At 49.7% G+C, this 26,534-nt stretch overlaps 1 protein-coding gene across 1 annotated transcript in view; it reads right to left on the reverse strand.

Moving 5' to 3' along the window:
- Positions 1–888: 888 nt before the first annotated feature.
- The window catches only part of LOC115046810 (IQ motif and SEC7 domain-containing protein 2-like), a 37,820-nt gene continuing 12,174 nt past the window's right edge, over positions 889–26,534 (reverse strand). Inside the window, 19 exon segments of the mRNA XM_029507433.1 lie at positions 889–1,068; positions 1,177–2,124; positions 2,620–2,669; positions 3,145–3,259; positions 3,305–3,372; positions 3,458–3,619; positions 6,184–6,283; positions 6,866–6,991; positions 7,211–7,350; positions 7,573–7,739; positions 7,820–7,942; positions 8,456–8,614; positions 8,805–9,033; positions 9,109–9,722; positions 9,827–10,248; positions 10,333–10,440; positions 11,104–11,487; positions 11,714–11,881; positions 12,612–12,780. Of these exon segments, the coding sequence (XP_029363293.1) occupies positions 889–1,068; positions 1,177–2,124; positions 2,620–2,669; positions 3,145–3,259; positions 3,305–3,372; positions 3,458–3,619; positions 6,184–6,283; positions 6,866–6,991; positions 7,211–7,350; positions 7,573–7,739; positions 7,820–7,942; positions 8,456–8,614; positions 8,805–9,033; positions 9,109–9,722; positions 9,827–10,248; positions 10,333–10,440; positions 11,104–11,487; positions 11,714–11,881; positions 12,612–12,780 (4,432 nt within the window).

The following is a 26,534-nucleotide window of genomic DNA, read 5'->3' on the forward strand; positions in this document are numbered from 1 at the left end:
TCGTTTTTGTTGTGATGGCTTATTGAAAGATTTAAAAAAGTTTATTGTACATGTAGAAAGTGAAGCCGTCACTAATGCACTTCTCACTGATAAACAAAACGCTGGATTGGGGCTTTAGACTACAACGACCCCCCCTGCATATAGGAGTTTAAACCATAGACGCACTGACACTCATTAGCTATTGCACAGGTCATGCATACCTGTCTAAGACACAGAAACTGCACCATATTAATGCTAAGCTAAGCACTTCTGCTTCTCAGCAACACCTCATGGCTTGTTAATATGTCAACATCCAAACGACAGTACGGGTGCTGTATGTGCGGAAAAGCGACAAAGTGGTGCAGGATGAGTGGGGTTTCTGGAGGTTAATAAAAAGGGCTCGTTCTCAGGTCTCTGAAGAACCTGAACTGCCCCTTAGACCCGCGCCGGACCTGTTGTTAGCATCCGGGCTAACTGCTTCTCTGGCACTGTCACTTCCTGTCAGTGAAAACTACAAACATGTCCTCTGGAGTCCAGGCCGCCTCAGCAGGGCATGACAAAGGGAGGATGAGGAGATTTCCACCACAACAATGTGAGTGATTTACGTTCTTGGTGCTAGTAGCTCCAAGAGCAAGTCTTCCAGGAGGATTTGCCCCAGAAGGGTCCAAGTTACCCCACAAACATCCGAGTCTGTCTACCTGCGGGGGAAGTGGATGTGAAAATAACACAAGCTGAGTAATTTCCTTTTCCCCGCTCTCAGTGCTCTCCTTCTCACCAGGCGGCCATTTTGATACACCTGCACTTGCCCTCCTGCCCCTCCTCTCCTCCTCCCCCTCCTGCTCCCTCTTGTTCCCGCCCCCCGGTGGTTCACGGCAGGGTGGCGGACCACAGTCCTCGTCTTCTGCTTCCTCACACGACTGTGCTGATCCGGCTGACAGGTTTTGATTTGGGGCCGCCCCCTTGCCCTCCCCCGGTCCCCGGGTGCGGGGAGAGCGGGCCGGTCGAAGGGGGAGGTAAGGGGGAGTGTGGAGGGGGAGGTGGGATGGAGGACAGGGGCGGATACTGAGGCGCGTAGGGCTGCGGGGGTGTCTGGGAGACAAGGCGAGCCGACGGTGTCTGAGGCGGAGGGGTGGCGAAGATGAAGTGGGTGGAGGGGGAGGCGGAGGGGGAGGGGCTGAGTGGGGAGTGTGTGTGCACGACGTGGTTGTGAGAGTGTGTGTGAGCGTGGGGGTGGGGCTGAGAGTGTGAGATGGTTAACGGGAGCTTGGTGCCTCCACCCGCCCGGCCTGCCGCGGGGTGCGAGTGGTAGAGTCCGTGCGGGGTAGTAGGGGTGACGGGGGAGTGAGGGGACAGGGGGGGTGGCGTGGTGAAGCCTGACACCATATTGTAGCGGGGGTGCTGGGCGGCGCCATGTAGCCTCTGAAGCTGCTGGGTATGAGAGGGAACGCAGCCGGACGGGCCCTGCCGCGGGGGGGCAGAGAACCTGTGCGAGAGGGCGTGGTGCTGTGGGACACTCTGCGCGTGGTAGCGGTGATGGTGGTGGTAAGGCGGGGGCGGCGTCTGCTGCGGCTGGTGCCCAGTAACACTGACTCCGCCTCCTCCACTGTTGCCGTGGCAATACTGGGCGTGTAAAGCCTGGAGCTTGGACGGTCCCCCTCCCGTACCTCCTCCCCCGCCAACTCCTCCCAAGTCCGACTGCCCGAGGTTGGCCGATGGGGAGGGGCATGGGGAAGGGGAGGATGGGTGGGGGATGGGAGGTGCGGGGGCGGGGTAGTGGGGGGGTGATGATATCATCAGGGGACTCGGGGGACCCTGAGGAGTTGGCGATGTCATCGTCAGGGGACCAGGAACTTTGCCTCTGCGGCTGCCGAAGAAATTCCCCAGCAGGCCGCCAGTCGGGCCTCCCCCACCCGCCATCCCGCCTCCGCCCCCAGCCCCTCCCCCGCTCATGAGTGGGGAGGTGGTGACCCCTCCCTGGTTGTGACAGAGCCCCGGCCCACCCCCCACCCCTGTACCGGGGCTCTGAGTAGGGCGGTGTGGCCGGTAAGCTGCTGGAGACGAGGGGATCATCATGGGGCTGTAGGAAAGACCTCCAGCAGGCGGGGGGCGCTGCTGGTGAGGCCGAGGGCTGCTAATAATGGAACCCTGATGGGAGTAACAGAAAAAGAGGAAAAAGGATGAAACAACCAACCACACAACTCATTAGTTCACTAAACTAAGCTGCAAGCAAAAAATGCAGGATGAGAAGACCGAATTGCACGTTTGTTCCTGTTCCTGTTTGTTGCATAACTGATCATGTGACACGTCAGCCATTTTCACAGGTCGGGCCGGCTTCAGGACAAACACGGTGAAGAATAATGCATGAGAGCAACAGACCAAATGACCTCACAGAGGTTATGATGGAGGGGGATCGTCGTTTCAATGATAATCCATAAAAACATCCAGGACTCACAGACAAACATGGCCTCTGTTGTCATGGACACCTGAATGTAAACAACGACCCGTTTATTTCAAAACAGAGAAGAAAAGTGATCTCGGGATACAGAACAGATATCACAAGCACTCAGACACACAAACATGCGGCGGAAGACGTGCTGCTGTAGCGTGATGCATGCTCTTGGACCTGCCCCCAAAACTTACTTCAATGGTACTGTCCAATGAGCCCACACTGTTCCTACGACCTCGCTTCCCTGTTACCCAATCAGAACAAGGCAGGGTTAAAGACGTACAGTTTCTTCTTCCAGTATGAGTTTTGTTTCATTTTATTTTATTGGTTTCTCTGAGACACCAAACAGAAGTTACCATTCATATTAAAGATTGTTCTGATGGAACTGATTGTTCCTCTTTTGTCTGAACACATAAACCTCTGAAATAATTCAGAAAGATTAACACAGATTAAAGAAACACTTTTTTAAGTATTTGACCTTTTTTGGCTTGAACTAACATAGCAGATGTTACTTCCTGTTGTGGTGTCAGTCTTTGACCAGCAGGTGGAGACACAGCACACAGTCCACCAGTTTACCATTTTAGTTTCACCTGCGTTTGTCGAGCAGCTGTCGGTTTGTTTGGAGTTTCTGAGTTGTAACCAAACGCAGGTTACAGTGGTAAACTGTAACTGTAAACTGTAACACTGGTTCTGCAGGAAGCAGAACGATATAAACCAACCTGTTTCTGAGAGATCTCTCAACGACGAGCTGAGTGCCGTGCGTTTGAGTCCGTCCACTGAGGCATACGTGTCATCAAGGCTCGGCCTACCCAGGGTGCCGTTCACCACCTCGCCCTTGACCGACCCGCCGCCGGCATTGGCTCCACTCCCTGACGTTGCTCCGCCTCCAGGGCCGCCCCCCGTCAACACACCGGGACGCATCACACCTTTCTGCTTCTCAAGCTCCGCTACAGGGGAGATGGGGAGACGAGTGAGCCCTGACCCTTGACCTCCGCAGCCACCGCCCACCAACACTACTGGAACGCCACTTACACTCCACCCTGTACTTCTCCATGTCCTGGACCTCGGCGATGCTCTCCCGAAGGTCGGAGGTGAAGCGAGCTCGGTCCTGTTGGCTTGGAGCCGTGAAGACGATCAGAACCTTCCTCTCTCCTCCAGGGTTCGCCGACGTCAGTCTGATACCGTGAGGGTAGTCTGGGAGACGACACACAGAGAGCATAATCAGCATGTAAGACAAAAGAATCCATCTCCATTTCCCATCATCCCTTGCAGCTCACACCTGATGTGAACTCACCAGGAGGTGGCAGGTTCGCCTTCTCGACCAGCGAGATCACTGATGAAAGTGACGTGTACTTACTCCCCCTTTTTGGAGTTTCACCCCTCGCTGGACGAGAAACGACTCGTGTTCGCTCTGACACTTTTCTGGATCCGTGAGAGTTGGTGGGACCAGAACGCACACACACGCACACAGACACACAAGGTCTGAGGTTCTAAGACACACACGCAGATACATAAAGGTGTATCCACCCACAGACAATACAGTACACAAACTGTACTCACCCACACACCCCCCACACAGACACACACACCAGCAGTTGATGTATGATTGTGCTGATGAATCATTTGGGACAATCTGTCCTGGTCATAGTCATCACCGCCGTCTGCCAGGCAACAACAACACAACAACAACAACCAAGAGTGTGCACGACAAACCAACCATCCCTGCAGCTCAGGTCACTGTGTCCCACAAATAACTCTGACTACTGACTCATCAGGGGTAACACAACAGCTCAGACACTGAAACAGAAACACAAAGTTGTGCTGTGCGACATGCACAGCTGCATCGGCTTTGTGGGAATGCCATGAACATCCTGCAAGGCCGATATTATTGATGTGATGGATTTTAACTATTGAGACAATAATGACACAAATGTTTTTCAAATTAACTGAGACAGAAGGAGAGTTTCAGGAGGAGCATTTGTGTTCAGAGTCCAGAGGATAAATATGATTCAGGAGGGACAAACAAGGTGCCTGCAGAAGGATGCAAGGGAGCATGGGAGGATACAAGGATACAAGATGTGAGAGGACACCAGGGGTTGTGTCGGACGCTTGTGGGGGGGGCCGGGATAAGAAGACTGTGGTAAGAAGAAGATGGATGTGTTTGGTTGGGTGTTTGGAGATCGGTGCTGTCGCCACAGCGATGATGTCGCTCTGTTGCAGTTAAAAATCAGAGTTTAGCTTTTTGTCAGTCGTCTGGTTGCAAACAGAGGAGATGTGATTTGGGAGCTTTAGTTTTCCTGTTAACAGGTGCTGATCTGAAACACCACCAACTCCAATCTGCTGCAGGGATCTCAGAGCCAACTCATCTCTGCTGAAGACACACACACACCCACACATGCACACAAACTGCACACGATTGTGTTAACATTATTACTGAAAAATGAGTCTGTCGGATGAGTCATGTTTTTAGGAATGCAGCTTAGCAGCCTTGTTTTCAGATTGACAGACATATTTAGGAAACCCTGTGATGTGTTTGTGTGTCTCTGAGACACAGCCGGTGTTTTCAGTGTTGTACTAACTACACTTCCGCTGACTGAATGCAGAAACGTTTAAAAAAAGCCTGGCAGGCAGAGAGGAATAGCTGATACTTGAGAGGAAAGTGAGGTTTGCCCAGGGAAGTCGTCCGTCCTAAGTCGGCTGACGGTTTCACATCTGCTGGACTTGAGATGTGATCTCATGTACAACACCAGGACAACAACTTTTAAACTCTGACAGGATTCAACAACAGGAATCCTGTTCAAATGGGAGCGTCTGCTGCACACGATTCTCATGTAATGCAGGAAGAAGTGTGTTTATTGGCAACTGTGCAGCTTCCTGACACGTGTTTGCATCACCTGCAACCTCCTGAACAGCAGGAGCCAAACCGCAACATACTCTACTGAACCACAGTTCAGGTTCAATAAAATCACAAACATCCACCAGAGAAATCCTCTGAGGGTCACCACACACGATGGACATGTGTGTCCAACACAGTGTGTATTTGCGTGTGTGTTCTTTGTGTTGGATCTGCTCACTGTGGGGTAAAATTAGAGAGCTGAGCAAGAAAAGAAAGAGTAAAAAAATAAATAAAAAGAGGACAAATGAGACAGATGGAGAGAGCAGATGGACACGAAGGGAGGAGTGTGGCAGGAGAGACAGAGAAAGAGAGAGAGAGACAGAGACAGAGAGAGAGAGGGAGGGGGAGAGAGAGACAGAGAGAGAGACAGAGAGAGAGAGGGAGAGAGAGAGAGGGAGGGGGAGAGAGAGAGACAGAGAGAGACAGAGAGAGACAGAGAGACAGAGAGAGAGAGGGAGGGGGAGAGAGAGACAGAGAGAGACAGAGAGAGACAGAGAGAGACAGAGAGACAGAGAGAGAGAGGGAGGGGGAGAGAGAGAGACAGAGAGAGACAGAGAGAGACAGAGAGACAGAGAGAGAGAGGGAGGGGGAGAGAGAGAGGGAGGGGGAGAGAGTGAGACAGACAGAGACAGAGAGAGAGAGAGAGACAGAGAGAGAGAGGAGGGGGGAGAGAGAGAGACAGAGAGAGACAGAGAGAGACAGAGAGACAGAGAGAGAGAGGGAGAGGAGAGAGAGTGAGACAGAGAGAGACAGAGACAGAGAGACAGAGAGACAGAGAGAGAGAGGGAGAGGGAGAGAGAGAGGGAGGGGGAGAGAGTGAGACAGACAGAGACAGAGAGAGGGAGAGTATTAAAGTACGTACAGGTGTTCTGGAAGGTGTGGACCTGCATGTCCACCAGAGGAAACGATTGTCTGAAACTGTATGTAACTGAAGTCTTCTTCTTTTGGAAGATCTTCGTCACCTGAGGAGGAAACAGGAGCGAAGAGACAGAGAAAGGGAAGACAAAGGAAACAGGATGAAGGGAGAAAGAAAAAACTAAACTGCTGAATCAGATTTGGAGCCAATTCTAACCAACATTAGACTGAAAGGTGGGATCAGATCAGATCAGAGGCTTTAGCACTGCAGACAGAAGGAAGATGAAATGTGTAACAACAAAGCTTCAGTGGTTTTCTCGAGTTGTCACAGTTATCCCCGGCAGGATAAGAATAATTAAAGTCAGATCCACCTTCATCAGCTGCAGGTTTAACAGAGACTCACATGAAAGCAGCAACAGTTATTAAAGGGCTCAATCTGAAGAATGAAGGCGGCTGAAAATACAGAGGTCCCTGAAGGCAACCTGCTCCAGACTGAGACTGAAGGTCAGCAGCTCGCCGGGGTGCTGTCAGGACAAAGACCAGAACAAATGTCCCCCATCAGTCCGAGCTGCAGTCTGACCATCAACCATCTTGGCTTTTAAACCAGTGGAAACCAGATTTGGAGGAGAAGGTGGATCTGGCCTGTACCGGCTGGTACAATCTGTCCACACACACAGTGTGCTGTTTACCATCAGCAGGTCATTGAACAGGAAGACTTCTCTCTGGTGGACTCCGCTCCTCTGAGCTCGGTTTGGATCTGGAACCTCAAACAGCTGACAGCAACAGACCAGCCTGCGATGAGGCAGGGACAGCACCTGTAACACACACAGACACACACAAAAACAAGCGCCTCTATCATAAACTGAAACTAAATTTTCTTCTGTCTGTGTTTTTACAGGAATTAGAACATTAAGATTTTGGGCCTTTTCATGTGTTTCCATATGTTTCTGTTGACCTTGATAAAATGAACAAAAACCGATAAAGTTTGAATCAGACTTTCAGGTTTGTGTGTCTGTTGTGCGTCACAGTCTTACAGGCTTCTTGCCGACCACCATCCTCTCCACCGCCTGGACCTGGGACACATGGTCATCGTTGGTCCTCAGCTCCCACTTCTGGATCCTTCCATAAATGGCCACCAGGAGGTCCCGAGGGATGTCCTGACCGTTATCCACCCCTTATGGACAGGAGACACGGGACAGACAGACAGGACAGACGCTCTGAGAAGCACAGCTCAGTGTGTGTGTGTGTGGTCGTGCTCTTGAGAACAATAATAATAATATATATTACATACTGTATGTATTGTTTCAGAATTAGAATAATGAGCAGCTGCTCATATAACAATAATAAGGTGTATATTAAAAATAATCCCCCCCTTCACATCTGCTCACTGCCTAACCTCGCAGGTTCTTGATGAAGTCCTCCAGCTTCATCTTCCTCTCCGGCTTCACATTGGGGCTGTACATGTCCGTGTTGAGGAGGATGATGGCGAAGGCGAGGATGAAGATGGTGTCTGGATTCTGGAACTGTCGGATCAGCACCGGGTTACAGACACAGTACCGCTGACTGCAGACAGAGGGGTGGTTGGGGGAAGGTGAAGGAACCGTCTCAGACACCATCAACAAACCTGCGGTGTGGTCTATTACCTGAAAGCCTCCACCAGTCGCTCCACCCGCTGAGCTTCACCCTGGACTTTAATCTGAGCCTGGAACTTCCTGAGAGCATCGTCCAGATCCATCCCAGAGAAATCCATCTCATCCAACACACAGCTGAGGACACACACAGGAAGCAGAACGTTAGCTAAACAAGGTCAGGGCTCTTTGATTTAATCCTCCATGTTGTTTCTCTACTGGTCGTCCATGCTGATAAGAGCCAATCAGGAGAGGCCGGTGATCATAACTCTTAGTTGTCACTGTAACCATGACCAACAAAGATCCTCCAGTATTGGGGACATACTTATTTTAACCCACCAAACCTTCCTGAATGTCACCACAACATAACAGTGAGAGAAGGTAACCATGACAACCAAGGTCTGGTAAAAGTATCAGAGGGATGAAAAAAACAAAAACAAAAACAAAACTTACAACAAAACTGTGTAGACAACAAAAAAGTGAAGTTTGTGTCTTCACTTTTTTGTTGTCTACACAAAAGAAAAGACAACATTTCCCATTAGCCCTTTGATTCCGGTCTCAGAGGACGGTGCTCATTTTGTCTCTCTGTTGAACCCCAGTCCTAATGAGGACGTGGTCTTTGTGAGGACAGACATCCAGACTGTGACTCACTCCAGGACATCCTTGTTGAACTGCTGCCGGCTGCCCAGGAACTCTCCGATCATCTGCCGGCTCAAGCCTTTCCTCTCCAGGATGAATCTGGCAATGCCCACCGGCGTGTCCGACACGAAGCCCCTCTCAATCAGGTACTGGATCCCCTTCTCCGGCTTCCTGTTCCAGAGGAGTCACACACTTTGACTTCATCTAAAAACATTTTTTCGTTCTAAGATGTTACATAGAAGAGGATATTTTATGGATTTAAAACAGAGAAGTGACATTAAAAATAATTATTAACATGATGTTTTGCCATCAAACATAATTCGAGTCGCTTCATGAGAGAACATGAGCAGACTCCACCTACTTGTTGAACAGGTTGAGTCCAATGCGGTACTGACGCCGCTGCACCACATCGTTGTTGAAGGCGGGGGAGTCCCAGCTGTGGCGGCTCTCCCTCTGATAGGTCTGCTTCCCCAGCGTGGCCCCTCCCATCGGCTCCCGCAGGCTGTCCCTCGACGAGGAGCCGGAGCTGCAGTTGTTGACCGTGGTGTCGTCGTTGGAGTTGGTGGTTGTAGAGTTGACACTCTCGTTGTCTCCGTCCGAGCAGAGCAGGTGGTGGTGGTGCAAGTGGGGGTGGTGGGCCAGGTGCTGCTGCTGCGCCTCCATGCTCTGGAGTGCTGAGGACGAGGAGGAAGACAGCAGCGAGGGTGTCAGGGGTGGCGGCAGGGGTGAGAGAGGTGTGAGGGGTGGTAGGGGGGAAGGCAGCGGGGAAGAGGGGGGTTCTGGGTAACCATGGGGGAGGTGGTGGTGTTGGTGGTGCAGGTGGTGGTAGTGGTGCTGGGCGAAGTGGTGCGCATGCTGGATGTAGGGGCTGCTACTGTGGCCATGGTGCAGATGCATGATGTGTGGTTGGCTGTACTGTGGGTGGTGGTGGAGGATGGTGGGGAGGTGGGGGATGGGCGATGGGTGGGGGTGGGAATGTGGGTGCTGCAGAGGGTGAGGCAGCGGGTGAGAGGGCAGGGTCCGGGCCGAGGGCATCGGCAGCGGGACGTTGGCGGGGCTGCGAGTCTGTCCCTGCGCCGTGGCGACCGAGCGGCCGTTCGGTTTGTGTTTGATGGTTCCCTGCGGCGAGTCAGCCTCGCTGCTTCCTCCCCCGCCTCCTCGCTCGTCCTCTCCCGTCTCTCCCTCCACCCCTCCTCCCCTCCTCTCCCTCTCCCCTCCACGCTCCACCCCTGACGGCTCCTGTTCGTAAACCAGGCGTCCGATGGAGCCGCGCTCTGACCTGAAGGTGAACAGGAAGGTTAAAGAAACAGAGAAAATACAGCAAACAGTCTAAAATGTCCTCTAATGGCACTGTATGTGTTTACTGTGATTGGCTGTTCTGACCTGTCACTCATGTCCACTGAGCTGTCACTGGGTGGTTCGATGGTCAGGACGGGGAGGTGTCCTCCTCCCCCTCCTCCCCCCCTGCCCCTGTACTCCCCTCGGCACTCGGTACAGGGGGTGCTGCTCCTTCGGCTGGCGTTGCTGCCTCCCTCCGTCTCCCTACTGTCCTCCCTCCCCCCTGCACCTCCCCCTCCCCCCCAGTACTCTGTGTCGGAGCTGGAGGCAGGACGAGAGAGTGGCGATGACGGTGGGCGGGACAGAGGCGAGGAGGGGAGACAGCCTTCATCCATGTAGAGCGTGACGTCACTAAAGGAGGTGGTGGTGCTATCCTCGTGCATGGCGGCGCCTCCTCTCCCTCCGACCACTCCCCCCACCCGGCCCGCGGGGCGTCGGGAGGATGCGGTTGTGTTCCGCCATGCACACTGTCTGTAATCTTCGTCTTCATCTTCCTCCTCGTCTTCCTCCCCTTCCTCCTCTTCCTCCTCCTCCTCTTCATCTCCCTCCTCCTCGTCCTCCTCGTCGTCTTCCTCTCCCTCTCCTCCGGCTTCCTGTGAGTCTTCACGGCCGGACTGGCAGGTGAGGGAGTCGTCCATCGAGTCGGCCAAGGACTTCACCTGTGGTCCACAGAGACGACGTAAACAAACACAAGACAAACGCAGTTTGAGACCGTCGTCTTCAGATTGTCTGTGATGACTCATCTCGTCTCTGGACCAGTGAGTCAGCTGCTCCTGATGTTTGGTGTTTGTTCATCATGGCTGCCAAGTGCATTTGACAATGATTATTGCTTTTAAAGACCTCCATCTGGTCTCTGATTCTAAACCAGGTCCAGGTTCTGTATTAACCCAGTGAAGGTTTCTGAGGTCTCCGTCCAGAGAAACCCTCACAGTCTGGATTCAGAACCTGAACCTTAGAACCAGCTGTCAGGACTTCTGGGACATTGTGATGTCACAACAAAGCAGCTACGCCACTAAGCCCCTCCCACCTTGACCCACTATCCACTTTCAAGGATTTAGTTGACTGGATTTCAAACAACTCAAACAACAGTCAGCCAATCAGAGAAGAGGAGCAGATCATCTCTCCTGATTGGCTGACTGACCTGAGCCCCAAAGAGAAGAGATGGAAACTACACTGACTTTAACCTGAAATATGGACCTTTAATAAAAAACATGGACTTTCAGGTTCATGTGATTTGCCTGTCACTGCTTCCATCAGTGCATCAACAGGTTTGAGTTGATGGCAGCTTGGTTAAAAGCTGAGGAAGTGACAAAAGGTTCTACCTGTTTAGAGAAGGAGTCGTCCATGTCTCCTGCGTCCTCTGACCCCTGCTGACCTGCTGACCCCTGACCCTGCGGCTGACGCTCATCAAATGAGTACTGGACCCACCAAAAGAACACACAAACGAGATCAGAGTCGGCATGTCTTCCTTTATTGTGTTGTGTGTTTATAAACAGTATGTGTTGTCAGTTTGTGTGTGCGTTGGTGTGCACCTGCATCCTCATGTTGGACAGGATGATGCGTCGGGTCATCCTGCTCTCCGACGCCGAGCTGCGAAGCCTCTCAAAGTTCTTGTTCATGCGGTACTGCCTGAACGCCGTCTGGATCGTCCTTGCCGCCCGCCGGGACACAAACTGGCCACCGTACTTCCTCTCCAGCATCTCCACCTGTCAGAGAGCAGGAAGGACACAGGCAGCACATCACAATCTGATCTATGGCCTCGTATGTGTTTCTATCAAGTGAAGTTTGTTTTAAACACTAAAAATGGTGGAAAATGTATTTGAAAATAAAGTTAAACATTCACAATAAAGAAAAGTGTCAATATAAAAATACACAACTGTGTGTGTGTGTGTGTGTGTGAGAGAAACAATAGTGTGTGCTTTGTTGTGTTACCTTCTTGTCCTGGAGGTCTGTAGAGAGCTCATAGCTGTCAGAGAGAGCCTTGCAACGTTTGCTCTCCTCCTCCTCTTGCTTGCGGAGCGCCAGGCTGGCTGGCTGGTGTCTGCTGCGCTGAGCCCAGGCGAGGCTCGCCGGGCTGGCGGGCGAGATGGGAGAGCTGCCCTGAAGGTGGGGGGAGACAGGAAGTCAGGGCAGATGGAGGACTTTATCATTTTTATTCATTCAGACACACCCAGCAGTCGTGAAACGTTGGCAGTGTGTCAGCAGCAGTTTCTGACTGAGTGACTGTTGGCTCGCCGACGACCTCTACTCTGACCTCCAAACAGACACGGGCTGGCCTGCTGCCTCGCTGACGGCTCACAGAGGCTTTGTCATTGGCCTTCCTGCTTCGGCAGAGTTAGGAGGATTCATCTTCCTCCTGTTCTCCGGGTCGCGCTGGCTCCAGACCACCCCCTCTCCTCCAACACTCCCCAGTTCCTCCTGTGGGATCTCAATATGCCCTCATGTCATATGGATATCCAACCTGATGTGGTCCAGTCTCAAAAACCCTGAGGGGCGGAGCCAGACTAAGAGCAATGCTCCTGCCTCCAATGAGAGACGGAACATGAAGTTAGACCACCTGAACCGGGGTCCTCCTCTGCAGCCAGACCAGGAGCTCAGCTCAAAAGGCCCACGTGTTGTAGACCAGGTGAACCTGCTGCCAGCCAGGTCTGGTATATTTACTGTGTGCTGTTAGCTCTAACATGCTAACAATACACAGGTGTGTGTTACTTTGTTGGTTTAGCTCAGGTAAACTGTTAGCATTTAAAAATGACATCATTCTTATAGTAATAAAGTCAGTTTGAACGACCTCGTGTGGTACTTCCTGTCACACACCTGTCGTCCATGTTACCTGGGTGTGTGTATGGGAGGCTCCCAGGGGCCCGCTGGAGGAGGTGGAGCTGTAGGGGTCACAGGGGCTGGACAGGGGGCTGTTGCTATAGCGATGGAAGGGAGGCGGATGGCCAAAGGACAAATCTGGAAAGGTGATCGCCTCCGGACACTGAGGGTCGCCCTCCACACTGAGAGAGAGAGAGAGAGGGAGAGCAAGGGGGCGTTAACCACCTGCTAAAAGTCACTGAGTCAATAATGTGTTTCCTTTCGTACTGAAACAAACAGGATCAGGCCGAAGACGAGGAGAAAGGGTGAGCAAAAAAGACCAAACTGAATGAAAGAGGAGGAAAAGAAATACACACAAACACACACACTAATGCTTTGCCATTTGCACACAACACACTGTACACCCCACACAGTAACACACACACACACACACCGTTGTTAGTCATGAGTCACCCTCATGTGACTGAGTGTGTGTGTGTGGTGAAGATGAAGCTGAAGACGTTATTCTGGGACGATGTGTCGTTTATATCCCTAAACTCGCCCGCTCACACACACACAGAAGTGGCTGCTTATAAAACCCAGTGAAGCTCTGCACTAAAACCGAGGAAGGTACTTCCTCTTCCTCCTTCATATCTCCCCTCTGTCTCCTCCTTTGCCTCCTCACACCTCCTCCCTTTTTTTGACATCCTCTTTTCCTCATTTCTTTCCACAGTAAAACAAACTCCATCATAAGAAGTTTCCAATAAGAACTTGATCAGATTTTTATATAAACCATAAAGATAATATTTTACTTCATTTCATCTTTTCTCTTCATGTTCCTCACAGTTTATCCTTTTCTCAAATTCATCTGCCACTCAACTCTGTTCTTTCCTTTTGTGCCCTTCCTTTCCTTCCTTCCTCACTGAGCCAGCTTCAGGGTTGAACTGAGGTGAGGTGAGTTTGATTTATATTACGGCAGAGGTCTGGCAGGCGGCGGCTCACCGGAACCAACCAGGTCTGAGTCCAACCTCATATTTTAAAGTGCTGACTCAGTAGTAACAGCAGGAGCCACAACAGTTTTTAACTTTGCTTTCTTCTTGTTTTCTGACAGGACAGCGGAGAGAGAGAGGAAATAGATGGCATTTGGCTAATCAGATCATTCCACACGTGTTGTAGATTGTCCCAGCTTCATCCTGAGATGTCACAGAAATGAGGGGAGAGGTGATGGTGGCTCAGATTTACATCCATCATCTTTACCAGAGACCAGAGACCAGGACTGGATCCAGGTCAACGTTTCATTACCTGACTCATCATGATACTTTAGCTCTTTGACACTGTCCACTGGGTCCACCTGGACATTTCTCCAGTCCACAGAGACAAACTGTTTTGAGTCAATAAGCCTTCAACCTTCATGTTTTTGGAGTCTGGGGTTCAAACGCAGAAAGTTCCTACAGTGAGCCAACAATTCCAAACACTGCACCCCCGTGCCACCCAGGACAGACTCAGGCATCTCTGTAGACCTGAAAATGACCTGAGAGGATCTGAAGAACAGCTGAAACAAAACCTGATCCAGACATGTAGGTCTGGTCTGGTCTCCAGACCTGAAGACCAGAGTGGCCAGGAACCTGGACCTTCAGTCTCTGTCTCTCACTGTGAACTCACTCAAACCAGATCATCTACCCAACAGACGGTGACATCAGCTGAAATAAACGTCACCTATGATGTGTGTGTTTATATTTTTTCGAAATAAGACGAGAGAGGTTAAAACGTGGGCCTTTAATCTAACCCTCAGCAGCCAGATATCATTTCATAATAATAATCAGTTATTATTTATTTTGTGGTCGTTAGAGCTCGTTTTTGATTGACTTTCAGCAGGAAATGATCAACAGCGACATCGGCTGACTCACTGAATCAACTGTGACTCCACCAGCTGTAAAGAGCAGCCATGACAAACAGGAAGTGTGACAGAACAGGCAGCAACACCAGGGGACACGAGATCAGCTCGCCGTCTGACACCAGCACACGATGGGGGACTGGGAAGGACAGATGACTCACTGACTGGTTCAAACTCAGACCACCTCAGGTTCCTGGTTGGGGGGGGTTACATTCACATTAAACTGCTTCTACCTGTAACTGCCTGTTGAATAATAATGTGCCTTTGGCTTTTTATTTGGGTCCTGTGTCCTGTGTGGGCCACCGTAGCCTCCAGTGCGACAGAGATACAGACTGTTTATAAAGCTCACAAAATGGCACCACATGGGAGCACACACACAGACACACACACACCTGTCGTTGTCAGTGTGTCACTCTGTTGTAATGAATAATGTTCTGTGATTAACTGAGCTCAGTAATTACATCACAGCTCAGGACAACACCTGTGTGAGTGTGTGCCTGTGTTGTTCTCAGGTGTGTTGACTCCTTCCGGACCTTGAACAGACATCAGTGATAAAATATTCCAAACTCAAGGTGACTTTATAGATTCCTCCTGAGAATTCAACTGTCCTCCGTTCTTCATCAGAGTTGGATTTGTCATGTGACCTTTAGGAAGCCATAGGATAGAGGTCAAAGGTGAAACCACAGCAGACTCCAGCTGATGGAGCAGGTACCAACAGGTCACCTACTTCCTCTGTGACCAACAGCCAGCAGTCCGTTAGCTTAGCTTAGCATAAACACTGTCAGCAGATGGGACAGTTAGCCTGCCTGACATGTCTGAGACAGACCAGCCCGGATAGGAACCAACAACCTCCTTGATCCACTGCCGGAGGCTCACCACGCTCCACATTAGGACACACCGGGGACTCTGGGAAATGTGTGTCAGTGAGACACAGTTTATCCAGGCCTTGTTTAACCAAAGTGAGAGAGAGAGAGTGTGTGTGTGTGTGTGTGTGTGAAAAGTGTTTGTGTTCCTGCATTGATGTGTTGCTGTGTGTGCATGTTTTGAGCGACTCGTTGTCCAAACACGCACCAAATGGCCCCGAACCCCGGGGGCTGGAGCTGCTACTCCCAACAACTACACTTCGTGTGTGTCCCCCCCATTTCTGCTGTCAGGTGGACAGTCAAACATGGAACTGAGACAAGATCTGGACCAGGATCTGAGTCAGGATCTGGACCAGGAACCGAGACAAGATCTGGACCAGGAGCTGAGTCAAGATCTGGACCAGGATCTGAGTCAGGATCTGGACCAGGATCTGAGTCAGGATCTGGACCAGGAGCTGAGTCAGGATCTGGACCGGGAGCTGAGTCAGGATCTGGACCAGGATCTGAGTCAGGATCTGGACCAGACGCTGAGTCAGGATGTGGACCAGGATCTGAGTCAGGATCTGGACCAGGAGCTGAGTCAGGATCTGGACCAGACGCTGAGTCAGGATGTGGACCAGACGCTGAGTCAGGATCTGGACCGGGAGCTGAGTCAGGATCTGGATCAGACGCTGAGTCAGGATCTGGACCAGGATCTGAGTCAGGATCTGGACCAGGAGCTGAGACAAGATCTGGACCAGGAGCTGAGTCAGGATCTGGACCAGACGCTGAGTCAGGATCTGGACCGGGAGCTGAGTCAGGATCTGGACCGGGAGCTGAGTCAGGATCTGGACCAGACGCTGATGCAGGATCTGGACCGGGAGCTGAGTCAGGATCTGGACCGGGAGCTGAGTCAGGATCTGGACCAGGAGCTGAGTCAGGATCTGGACCAGGATCTGAGTCAGGATCTGGACCAGACGCTGAGTCAGGATGTGGACCAGGATCTGAGTCAGGATCTGGACCGGGAGCTGAGTCAGGATCTGGACCGGGAGCTGAGTCAGGATCTGGACCAGACGCTGATGCAGGATCTGGACCGGGAGCTGAGTCAGGATCTGGACCGGGAGCTGAGTCAGGATCTGGACTAGACGCTGAGTCAGGATCTGGACCGGGAGCTGAGTCAGGATCTGGACCAGGAGCTGAGTCAGGATCTGGACCAGGATCTGAGTCAGGATCTGGACCAGACGCTGAGTCAGGATGTGGACCAGGATCTGAGTCAGGATCTGGACCAGGAGCTGAGTCAGGATCTGGACCAGACGCTGAGTCAGGATCTGGACCAGACGCTGAGTCAGGATCTGGACCGGGAGCTGAGTCAGGATCTGGACCAGACGCTGAGTCAGGATCTGGACCAGACGCTGAGTCAGGATCTGGACCAGGAGCTGAGTCAGGATCTGGACCAGACGCTGAGTCAGGATCTGGACCAGACGCTGAGTCAGGATCTGGACCGGGAGCTGAGTCAGGATCTGGACCAGGAGCTGAGTCAGGATGTGGACCAGGAGCTGAGTCAGGATCTGGACCAGACGCTGAGTCAGGATCTGGATCAGACGCTGAGTCAGGATCTGGACCAGGATCTGTATATTGGTATAACTATGCTCTGACTCTAATTTGAGGCGTGTTTAATTCTCTGGTGGTTTTTCCTGTTCGACTCCCTCCGTCAGTAAACAAGGACCTGATTTGATTGGTGCTGACTCACTTTGGCCTGAACACCCTAACTGATGCTGGACTCAGTCTGTTTTCCATCCTGCTCATGTTTCCACCTGAGCTGCTGATCAGGATCTGCCTGAATCTTCCCAATGAAAACCTCAATCTCCTCTCCTCGGCTCTGATTGGTCAAATGAAGTTTCCCAGCTTCTAATCTGAGCAAATCACCAGAAAATGTATGCAATCACAACAAAGCCAGCAGGCAAATAATCTGATTGGCCACACATCAGCTCTTATCCCGGCGTGCAGAGTCGGGCGGACGGTAGAGATGAGATGTGGTGATGGCATCACTGCAAACTGAAGAGGAGACGGTGACTGAGGCACTAACAGGAGGTGTCAGTGGGGTGAAGATCCTGCAGTACTTCACCTCCGTCCTGAGAGCAACTGCTCTCCGGCTCCCACTGCGAGCTCATCCAGCCACAATCACAGTCCTGACAGCTTAAATGAACTCAGCGGAAACATCGGCTCCTTTTTTTTATCGAAGTGGTTTGTGTCTGCAGGCGTGTTGCAGCTTTGACAGGCTCAGGTACAGATTTATTTTTACAACCAGAGACGCCTGAGGCTGCAGGTAGAGTTCAGTCAGAGACATTTAAACTTAATAGATTTAATGTTTACAAAAAGAAACCGGTTCTGAGCTGAAGAGAAAACAGCAGAAAAATAAACAGTCTGAGATGAAACAGCGACTCAGTATCAACCATCAGGTTCCATTTAGCAGATATTCACGTTGTTAAACCTCAGCTCGTGGTGAGGTGCTGATTGGATGGGCCTACAAACAGACTCACACTCTGGCCTTGGCTTTGCCTTAAAAAAAAAAACATGAACATTTAGCTCCAGAAACAAACACCAAATAAACCATCACCATTTACACTCTAATACCTGCTCATCAATATCATGGTATCTGCAGGTTTGAAGATCGATCAAAGTTTCTGCTTTGCTCTCTTCAGATGCGTTCAGGAAACAGGCAGACAGTAAACAATGTGATTTTACTACATCCATTTCATTTGTGAGTCTGCGAAGATAATTTCAGTTTGTCACACAACAATCTCCAGCTGGCCCAAAGTGCACACACACACAAGGCAAACCACAGAGATCGAACAATTTATTTTGACGTACGCAAAATGTAATTTTTATTGCAGCTGTTTCTGTTTTAGGCTCTGAGGTCCAGAAACATCAGACCTGAGATACAAACTGAGGGACAACACTCTCACTCCCACCTCTGAGCACCTGATCGGCTCAGCGCTCCGACCTCATTCATTTCCCCTCAGGGAGCTAGATTCATCTCATCACGTCACGCTGATCTCATCTGCGTCCACTCATTCATTAGGAGGAATAAAAAAAATCATGATCATAAAACTGCTACACGCAGCTTCATTAATCTTAACGACGGCCATCAGGCAGCCCTGAGGAGCGTTTGGAAGTCTATTTCAGGAGGTTGTTTGGCAGCTGAAATCATTTGGCTGGATCATTTCAGTCCAGCGTTGTTGCTCCAAAACGGGAGCAAATGTCCTGAAGACCAAACTGAAGAGTGAGGATCAGAAACCGAGCTGATCCTCTTCTCTGATTGGCTGACGGAGCTCTGGTTACTAGAGGAGATGTCAAACTACACTGAGCTGGTTTTTCGTCCTTAAAACCAAAAATATATCTTCTCATGGAGATCAACCCTTCAAAATAAAAGAGTGAGAATCTCTAAAAATAGACTCTGTTGTTCCAGAAATCTGCTCATTAGATGTTTCAATAACAGGCCGATGTTTGAGAAGATGAGTCCCTTCAATCACACAAACACACGTGTTGCAGCTACAGCTCCATGGTAACACAACTCATCAGCTGCAGACGATGCGATCAGATCAGATGATTTGGTCATTTACTCCACAATGGAGACCAGCCTCGACAGGACCTGGACCGGGTCTGTGAAGGGAACCACCAGGAGGCAGGAAAAAGAAGTATATTGAAGGCTATGGGAAATGTCCCTGCTTCTTTATATTGAAGGCTATGGGAAAATGTCCCTCCTTCTTTATATTGAAGGCTATGGGAAAATGTCTCTCCTCCTCTCTTATATTGAAGTCTATGGGAAATGTCCCTCCTTCTTTATATTGAAGGTTATGGGAAAATGTCCCTCCTTCTTTATATTGAAGGCTATGGGAAAATGTCCCTCCTCCTCAGTAAATGTTTTCCTGATGAGTTTATGGTCTGAAATACAACATGATGTTCATTTTTTAGATGAAGGAGGATCAGAGTCAGATCCACCCTTCAGTCCTCCTCAGCGCCAACTTCTCCTTCAAATATTTATTATTTATTTTGGCTTAAAGAAACCAAGATGGCCAAAAGATAAATTACTAAGTGGAGGACAGAGTGAAGGACCAACATTAAGTCAAATCCTGAACAGCAAACCACCAAAAGAAAAAGCTCCCTGGCCAGAGACGACAAACAGACACAATAAATAAATACCAACAGGACGGTCTCTCTGTAGCCTAATCCCTCTCCAGCTGACTCAGCTCTGTGTCACGGCCTTTACATGTTTTCTCCAGACCACCAGAGTCTAGCTGGGTTCAGATCCAGCAGTCTTTTCTTGAGACTCTGCTGTTCAGTAGTTTGGTTGTGCTGTTCTGCGCAGTGACGGCTGTCATGTCTTTGTGCTTCAGCTTTGGCTTAAAAATCATAGCATGTCTCTCTGGCATCGATGTGGCTCGAGCCATTTCATCATCTGATCCTGCTTCCTGCTAAAAATAAAACCGTCTCCTGTCGGGCTACACCGACGCCAACACGATACCTGCAGGGCGGACGCCCGGCCACTCAGCAAAGTCGCCATGGATCACCAACGCCACACGCTACTGCAGGAAACGGCCTGACAAAGGGCGTCGGCCGGGGGGGAAAAAGGACAAGTGGGGAAGGAGAGGGAGAGGAGTAGATGAAACGACAAGGAAGGTTGAACATGCAGCTTGAGGAAGGTGGGAAAGGCAAGGACGAGAAGAAAGCAAAAAAGCAGGACAAAGGGAGCAATGTGGCAGGATGGTAAACGGTGAAGACGAGATGCAGGAAGTGCAGAGAACGAGAAGAACTGAGATATGACGGGAGGATGGAGGAGGAGAGGAATCAGGGAGCGCCTGAAACTGGCAAATAATGAAGAGAAGGATGAGGAGAGAGGAGGAGGGATGCAGCTGAAGGGCTGCAGAGGAAGAAGGGTGAAAAGAAGGGAAGAGGAAAAATGGAAGGAAGGAAGGAGGAACGAGGCTGGAGGACAGCAGATGATGAGAGGAAGAAGGATGAAGGGGAAAAAGAGGAAGAGGAGGAGAGAAGAGGCTGGTGGGAAATTGAAGACAAATGATGAGAGAGGAGGAAACTCTCAGGAAAGGTCTCAGTTTGGACCCTCCCACTTCCTGTCATGCCTCTCTACAAGAATGTTGTTAATGATATCGCCTCACAGCTGCCTGTTAAAGTCGGCCACCACTTTTCACTGGTGTCCATCCCTTCAAAATAAAACACTGGACGATATTTCAGACAAACTTGCTGCTTTATGAATGAAAGAACAACATGTGTATTTAATTTTACTTCCAAACACAACAGTACAACAACAAAGAACACAATTCAACACGTTCTATTCAAAAATATCTGTCGTCACTGTCTCGTCCTCAAATTCCATCAAATAAAAAAAAAAATGTCCATCATTATTCAGGCCAATATCCAAATTTACCATCTGCAAAGGCATCACACTGTTTTTAGCACCAAAACTGAATGAAGGTCTGCAGGTCTGAAGGTCTGAAGGTCTAAAGGTCTAAAGGACCAGACGGTCTGAAGGTCTAGAGGACCAGACGGTCTGAAGGTCTAAAGGTCCAGATGATCTGAAGGTCTAAAGGGCCAGACAGTCTGAAGGTCTAAAGGTCTAGAGGACCAGATGGTCTGAAGGTCTGAAGGTCTAAAGGACCAGATGGTCTGAAGGACTAAAAGCCCAGACAGTCTGAAGGTCTAAAGGTCTAGAGGACCAGATGGTCTGAAGGTCTGAAGGTCTAAAAGACCAGACGGTCTGAAGGTCTAAAGTCCAGACGGTCTGAAGGTCTGAAGGTCTAAAGGTCCAGACGGACTGTAGACCTGTCTTCCTTGGGTCATCGATACTTCTAAATAAAAGATCGCTGCTCCAAATCATCACTTCAGATCAAACACACCAGGAAACCATGTGAACAGCTCATGATGGTTTTTGGTTCTGAGGTGGGCCAGACCTGGACCAGGTCCCCTCTGCTTCGATGTAAAACAGATGTTGACAGTGAAGAAAAAGATTTTATGATATGAAATATTTTATCTGAAACTTGAATCAATTACAGCAAGCTGCAAAGAGCTTTTCTACAAACAGCTCTACTGGGATTACCACACACACACACACACACACACACACACACACACACACATTCCATCACATGCGTTCAAACCTGAGTGTCAGACTGGATGATGGCACGTGTGTGATTCTCAGGTCTATTTCTGAGCTCAGGCGAGAAAATGAGCAAAACTGTTTTGAAAACGTGACGACAGACCAAATCCAGACTGAAGCTGATCAGACGTCCTGCTCCAGCTCAGTCTCTGATCACATTAGACTTTCAGATCACTTCCATAAAAGTGATGTTTCTCTGAGGACTAAAAGGTACAGTGATCAGCTGGTTCACAAACCAGCGGGGAAGAACTTTGTATCCTGTTCATCCAACAGAGTCTTTGGAGCTTTTATTGCTCTGTGATGGTTCAGCTCCACCCTGATCCGAACCGTCAGCAGACCTGGGTGTCATGTTTGATGACCTTGTTGACCTGAGTCAGTCTTCCTCCCAGATCCTGGTCCAGATCTATGTGATCTCAGCAGGTCTTTCTCCATTTTCAGTGGATCCCAACAGCTCCTCTGCTCAGCCCAGAGTCCTGAATCAGGTCCAGAATCAGGTCCCTTGTTGGGAGTCACAGTCAATGTAAACCTGACTCAATCCCACAGATGCAGTCAGGAATCCTGTTTTAATAAATCCCACATTTAGTTCCTGTTCCTGAACCTCTCTGATGATTCTGTTCTAAACTTTGGAAGTGTTTCCTCTCAGAGTTTGAATGTTGGGCCAGCTGGTCCTGGTCCAGAGTGAAAAGAAGGTCAGATGATGACTTCCCTCCGACTGCAGAAAGAGTTCTGTCTTTTATCAGCTGATGGATATTTGACCAACTGAACAAGTGAGCAGGTCAACAGTCACATCTGTCTGTTCCAGCGAGGAAGAGGAGGAGGAGGAAGTGAAAACCCTTCCAGCTCTTTACTTTGAAACATCCTGATGTTCGAAAACAGACAGCTGCCGTGATGGGTTTCTGAGGAGAAACGGCCGATTTCATCACTGATCAACTTTCAGTTCATTGAACCAATGAGATCACTTTGGATTCAAATCTGTTCTGGATGAAAACTCGTCTAAACATAAAACTCAGAATCAGGTCCAGGTTTGGACTCATTCTATATAATCAATATCTGCTTCCCAGATTGGCACATAATTTTGTTCATTCAAGGCCTCCATACTGAGCTTGGTCTCTCCACAGCACAGCTGAACAAACCAGACACACAATGGGACACACTGATACACAACCTTTAAAACAAACTACTACAACCGCACAACTAAAGATTGAAGAAAACTGAAAACACAAAACAACTCAAAGAAAAATCCTGACTAGAAAACACACAAACCGAATTAACTCCATGGAAATGAACTTTTCCTTTTTTTTAACACAAAGGAGGAAGGAGACAGGAGACAGGAAACAGGACACAGGAGAAAGGAGAGAGGAGACAGGAAACACGAGACAGGAGGAAGGAGACAGGAGACAGGACGCAGAGAAAGGAGACAGGAGACAGGAGACAGAACACAGGAGACAGGAGACAGGAGAAAGGACACAGGACACAGGAGGAAGGAGACAGGAGACAGGAGACAGGAGACAGGAGAGAGGAGACAGGACACAGGACACAGGACACAGGAGGAAGGAGACAGAAGACAGGACACAGGCGACAGGACACAGGAGACAGGAGACAGGACACAGGAGAAAGGAGAGAGGAGACAGGAAACACGAGACAGGAGGAAGGAGGAAGGAGACAGGAGACAGGACGCAGGAGAAAGGAGACAGGAGACAGGACACAGGAGGAAGGAGACAGGAGACAGGACACAGGAGACAGGACACAGGACACAGGAGACAGGAGGAAGGAGACAGGAGACAGGACACAGGAGACAGGAGACAGGAGAGAGGAGACAGGACACAGGACACAGGACACAGGAGGAAGGAGACAGGAGACAGGAGACAGGACACAGGACACAGGACACAGGAGACAGGACACAGGACACAGGAGACAGGAGGAAGGAGACAGGAGACAGGAGAGAGGAGACAGGAGACAGGAGACAGGAGACAGGAGACAGGAGACAGGACACAGGACACAGGAGACAGGAGGAAGGAGACAGGAGACAGGAGACAGGACACAGGACACAGGAGGAAGGAGACAGGAGACAGGACACAGGCGACAGGACACAGGAGACAGGAGACAGGAGACAGTGTGTGATGGAGTGTCAAAGACAAAGTGACTCTGACAGATCAGACAGTTGACTGTCAGGGAATCAATGGACTCGATCGATCAGTAAAATAAAGAGGAATCTTTGAACGCAGGTTTAATTGATCCGACACTGTCTGGTGGACGAGTCAGCCGTCCTCGTCCGATCAGAACCACCAAAGGTTTTCTTCTTCATGTCACAGTGGCTTCCCCTATCACTGTTACCATGGTTACTGCAACACGAGTCATGTTTTTGGTGGTTTTAAAAAAGTTAAAATAAGCACTTCCTCAACATTAGACAATGTTTGTTGCCATGGTTACAATAATGGAGAATAGACACGAGGTCTACTGTCACCTGGGGATCGAACGCAGCTCTCCTGTGTCATAGTCCCTCCCTCCGCTCCAACCTCCTCCTCACCTGGACTTGTCTACGACCACTGCCTGCCACCTAGCAACAAAAACAATGACGTCATAGTGACAGCTGACAGACCAGCCCCGAGCTCGTAGACATTTTTCCAGTCCAATATCTCGCCACTTTTCCACCATGGCTTACTGTGGAGATCAATAATCCGGATTCACAGCTGGCCGGAGCCTGACGAGTCTCAGCAACACAGATGCATCATGGGAGAATCACGAGTCACAGCTCAGTGGACAGACGCATGTAATCACATGAACACAACACACACAGACACACACACCTGAGCACCTTCTGGTTATTTTGTTCTTCTGGGGGTGTTTGAAGCCCACAAAATACTGCAGAACACAAAACACTGATTAATCTCCCCCTCCACACACAGTCGGAGCAGTGCAGGCTGTTTCTCTCTCTGCTGCAGTAAAGCTGTTTGGTGTGTATATAAGATCTGAGCTGAGTAGACATAATAAGCCCTGATCATCCACCCACAGGCCAACGCACACACACACACGCACACACACACACACACACGCACACACACACGCACACACACGCACACACACACACACACACACACGCACACACACACACGCACACACACACACACGCACACACACGCACACACACACACACACACACACACACACGCACACACACACACACACACACACACACACACGCACCACACACACACACACACACACACACACGCACACACACACACACACACACACTTTAACGCGTTGTGCTGTATCATGCTTCGGTCGTCTCCTGTTTCCAGTCAGGTTGTTATTAGCGGGTATTTGAGTCTTAAACAGTGTTTCCACTCCATGAAAACCATATTCGCGGTCCCCAGAGGATGATTTCTGGTGAGATGAGTTACAGGAGACATCCTAGAAAAGTCAATGGCTGAAATGCATTTATGGAATAATGTGGAAATCTTTACAGCAGACAGAAGGAGGATCGATTGGCCCGGACAAAGTTGAATAAATAAAGAAGCTCTTCTCCTAAAACATGTCAGACTGTTGCTCTCTGATCTGATCACTAATTCAATCTAGAACTTAAAAAGGACACCACGATCTTCTCCAGCTGGACAAATGTTCTTCATAGATACTTTATTCATCCTGAGGGGAAATTAAAACAAACAGACGAGTAAATGTCTAAATATAATCCATCATCATTATTCCTCAGTCATTATGAAGATGCATCAGAATAACTGTGGATGTCTGAGGCAAGGACGAGGCTGATCAAAAATTAAAACTTCACGTAGAGAAATAACTTCCTGCTCAGTTCAGTTTAAAGTGGAGGGAAAATGGAGCTCGGTCTAATGGTGATCCAGCAGATTTCTGGGCATGTGGACACATTATTTCCTCCTTCCTCCTTCATTCCTCCTGATGATGACAGATGGATGGAAGGGAATTAAACTCCTCAAGTATAAAAGTCAAAATAAAATATTTTCAGGGTCCTGCTCCAAAGTGCTGTCACTCTGGGGAAGCAGAAATACCCCGGGCCGCTCAGGCAGTGGATTTGTCAAATAACCTGAAGAGAGAACTCATCTCATTAATTCAGCTCCTCTGAATATGACATCACTGCTTCACGTCAGCAGGCCAATGAAGGTATGAAGGAAGATGATGAAAGATGTTCAGAGTCAAACTGCAGTGAAGAGCTCGATCCAGAACTTTTATGGGTTTGAGTTACACAACTTAAAGAGCGATAATTAAAATCATTCTCTGATTTCAGGAAACACCACAGAACTTAATTATCAGTGTCTGCTCCTGACCTCTGACCTTTTCTCTGGCACTAGCTCTAAGATTTAACTTCCACATGGATCCAAAGTATATGAACAGTGGATCAATCCCTTACTATTCTATGGACCTTTTGAGCGTTCCTCCAGCAGCCGCCTCGGGAGAATCGTGAATCTCCAGCTCCAGTCTGACTGGATAAGATCTTAATAATCAGGATGTATCCTGCTCTGTGAACACGTTGACATATAATGAGGTCATGTGATGAGCGCAGCCGCCTGCAGCATGTCCTCCTCGGCGGCGTTACCAACCCGGAGAGACGGGTCAGATTCAGCTCAGGGGTTTCCAGGCAACAGCTCACTCCTTCAGGATTAAAACAGCAACACTGCTGAGTCAACTCCTTCAGCGAAGCTTCCTGAACAGCCGGCGTGACTCAGTTTATGTCTTTTCTTCTTCAACACTCCCACCGGCAGAGAGATAATGAAGCAGAGCACTGCTGGGGCCGGAGGTTTGATTCCCACCTGTGCCGCCTGAATAAAAATGACTCCTCTGGGTGCAGACATGAAGCCTAATCATGGACGGTTAGATCACCAGCCATGTCAGAACAATGACTGTAAATGTCTGTGTTGATTCTGAACTCAGTGTGTTCATGAAGGAAGAAAGCAGCGCAGAACAGTTATAGATCTACACAAACCAGATCTGTTCTACAGCTATAGGTCACCAGCCGCAGTTTGAACAAAGTCTTCATCCAAGTCTTTAGTTTTTCTGATGCTGATGAGAAAA

This window comes from Echeneis naucrates, chromosome 7, assembly GCF_900963305.1.
Source record: "Echeneis naucrates chromosome 7, fEcheNa1.1, whole genome shotgun sequence".
NCBI classification, from domain to species: Eukaryota; Metazoa; Chordata; class Actinopteri; order Carangiformes; family Echeneidae; genus Echeneis; species Echeneis naucrates.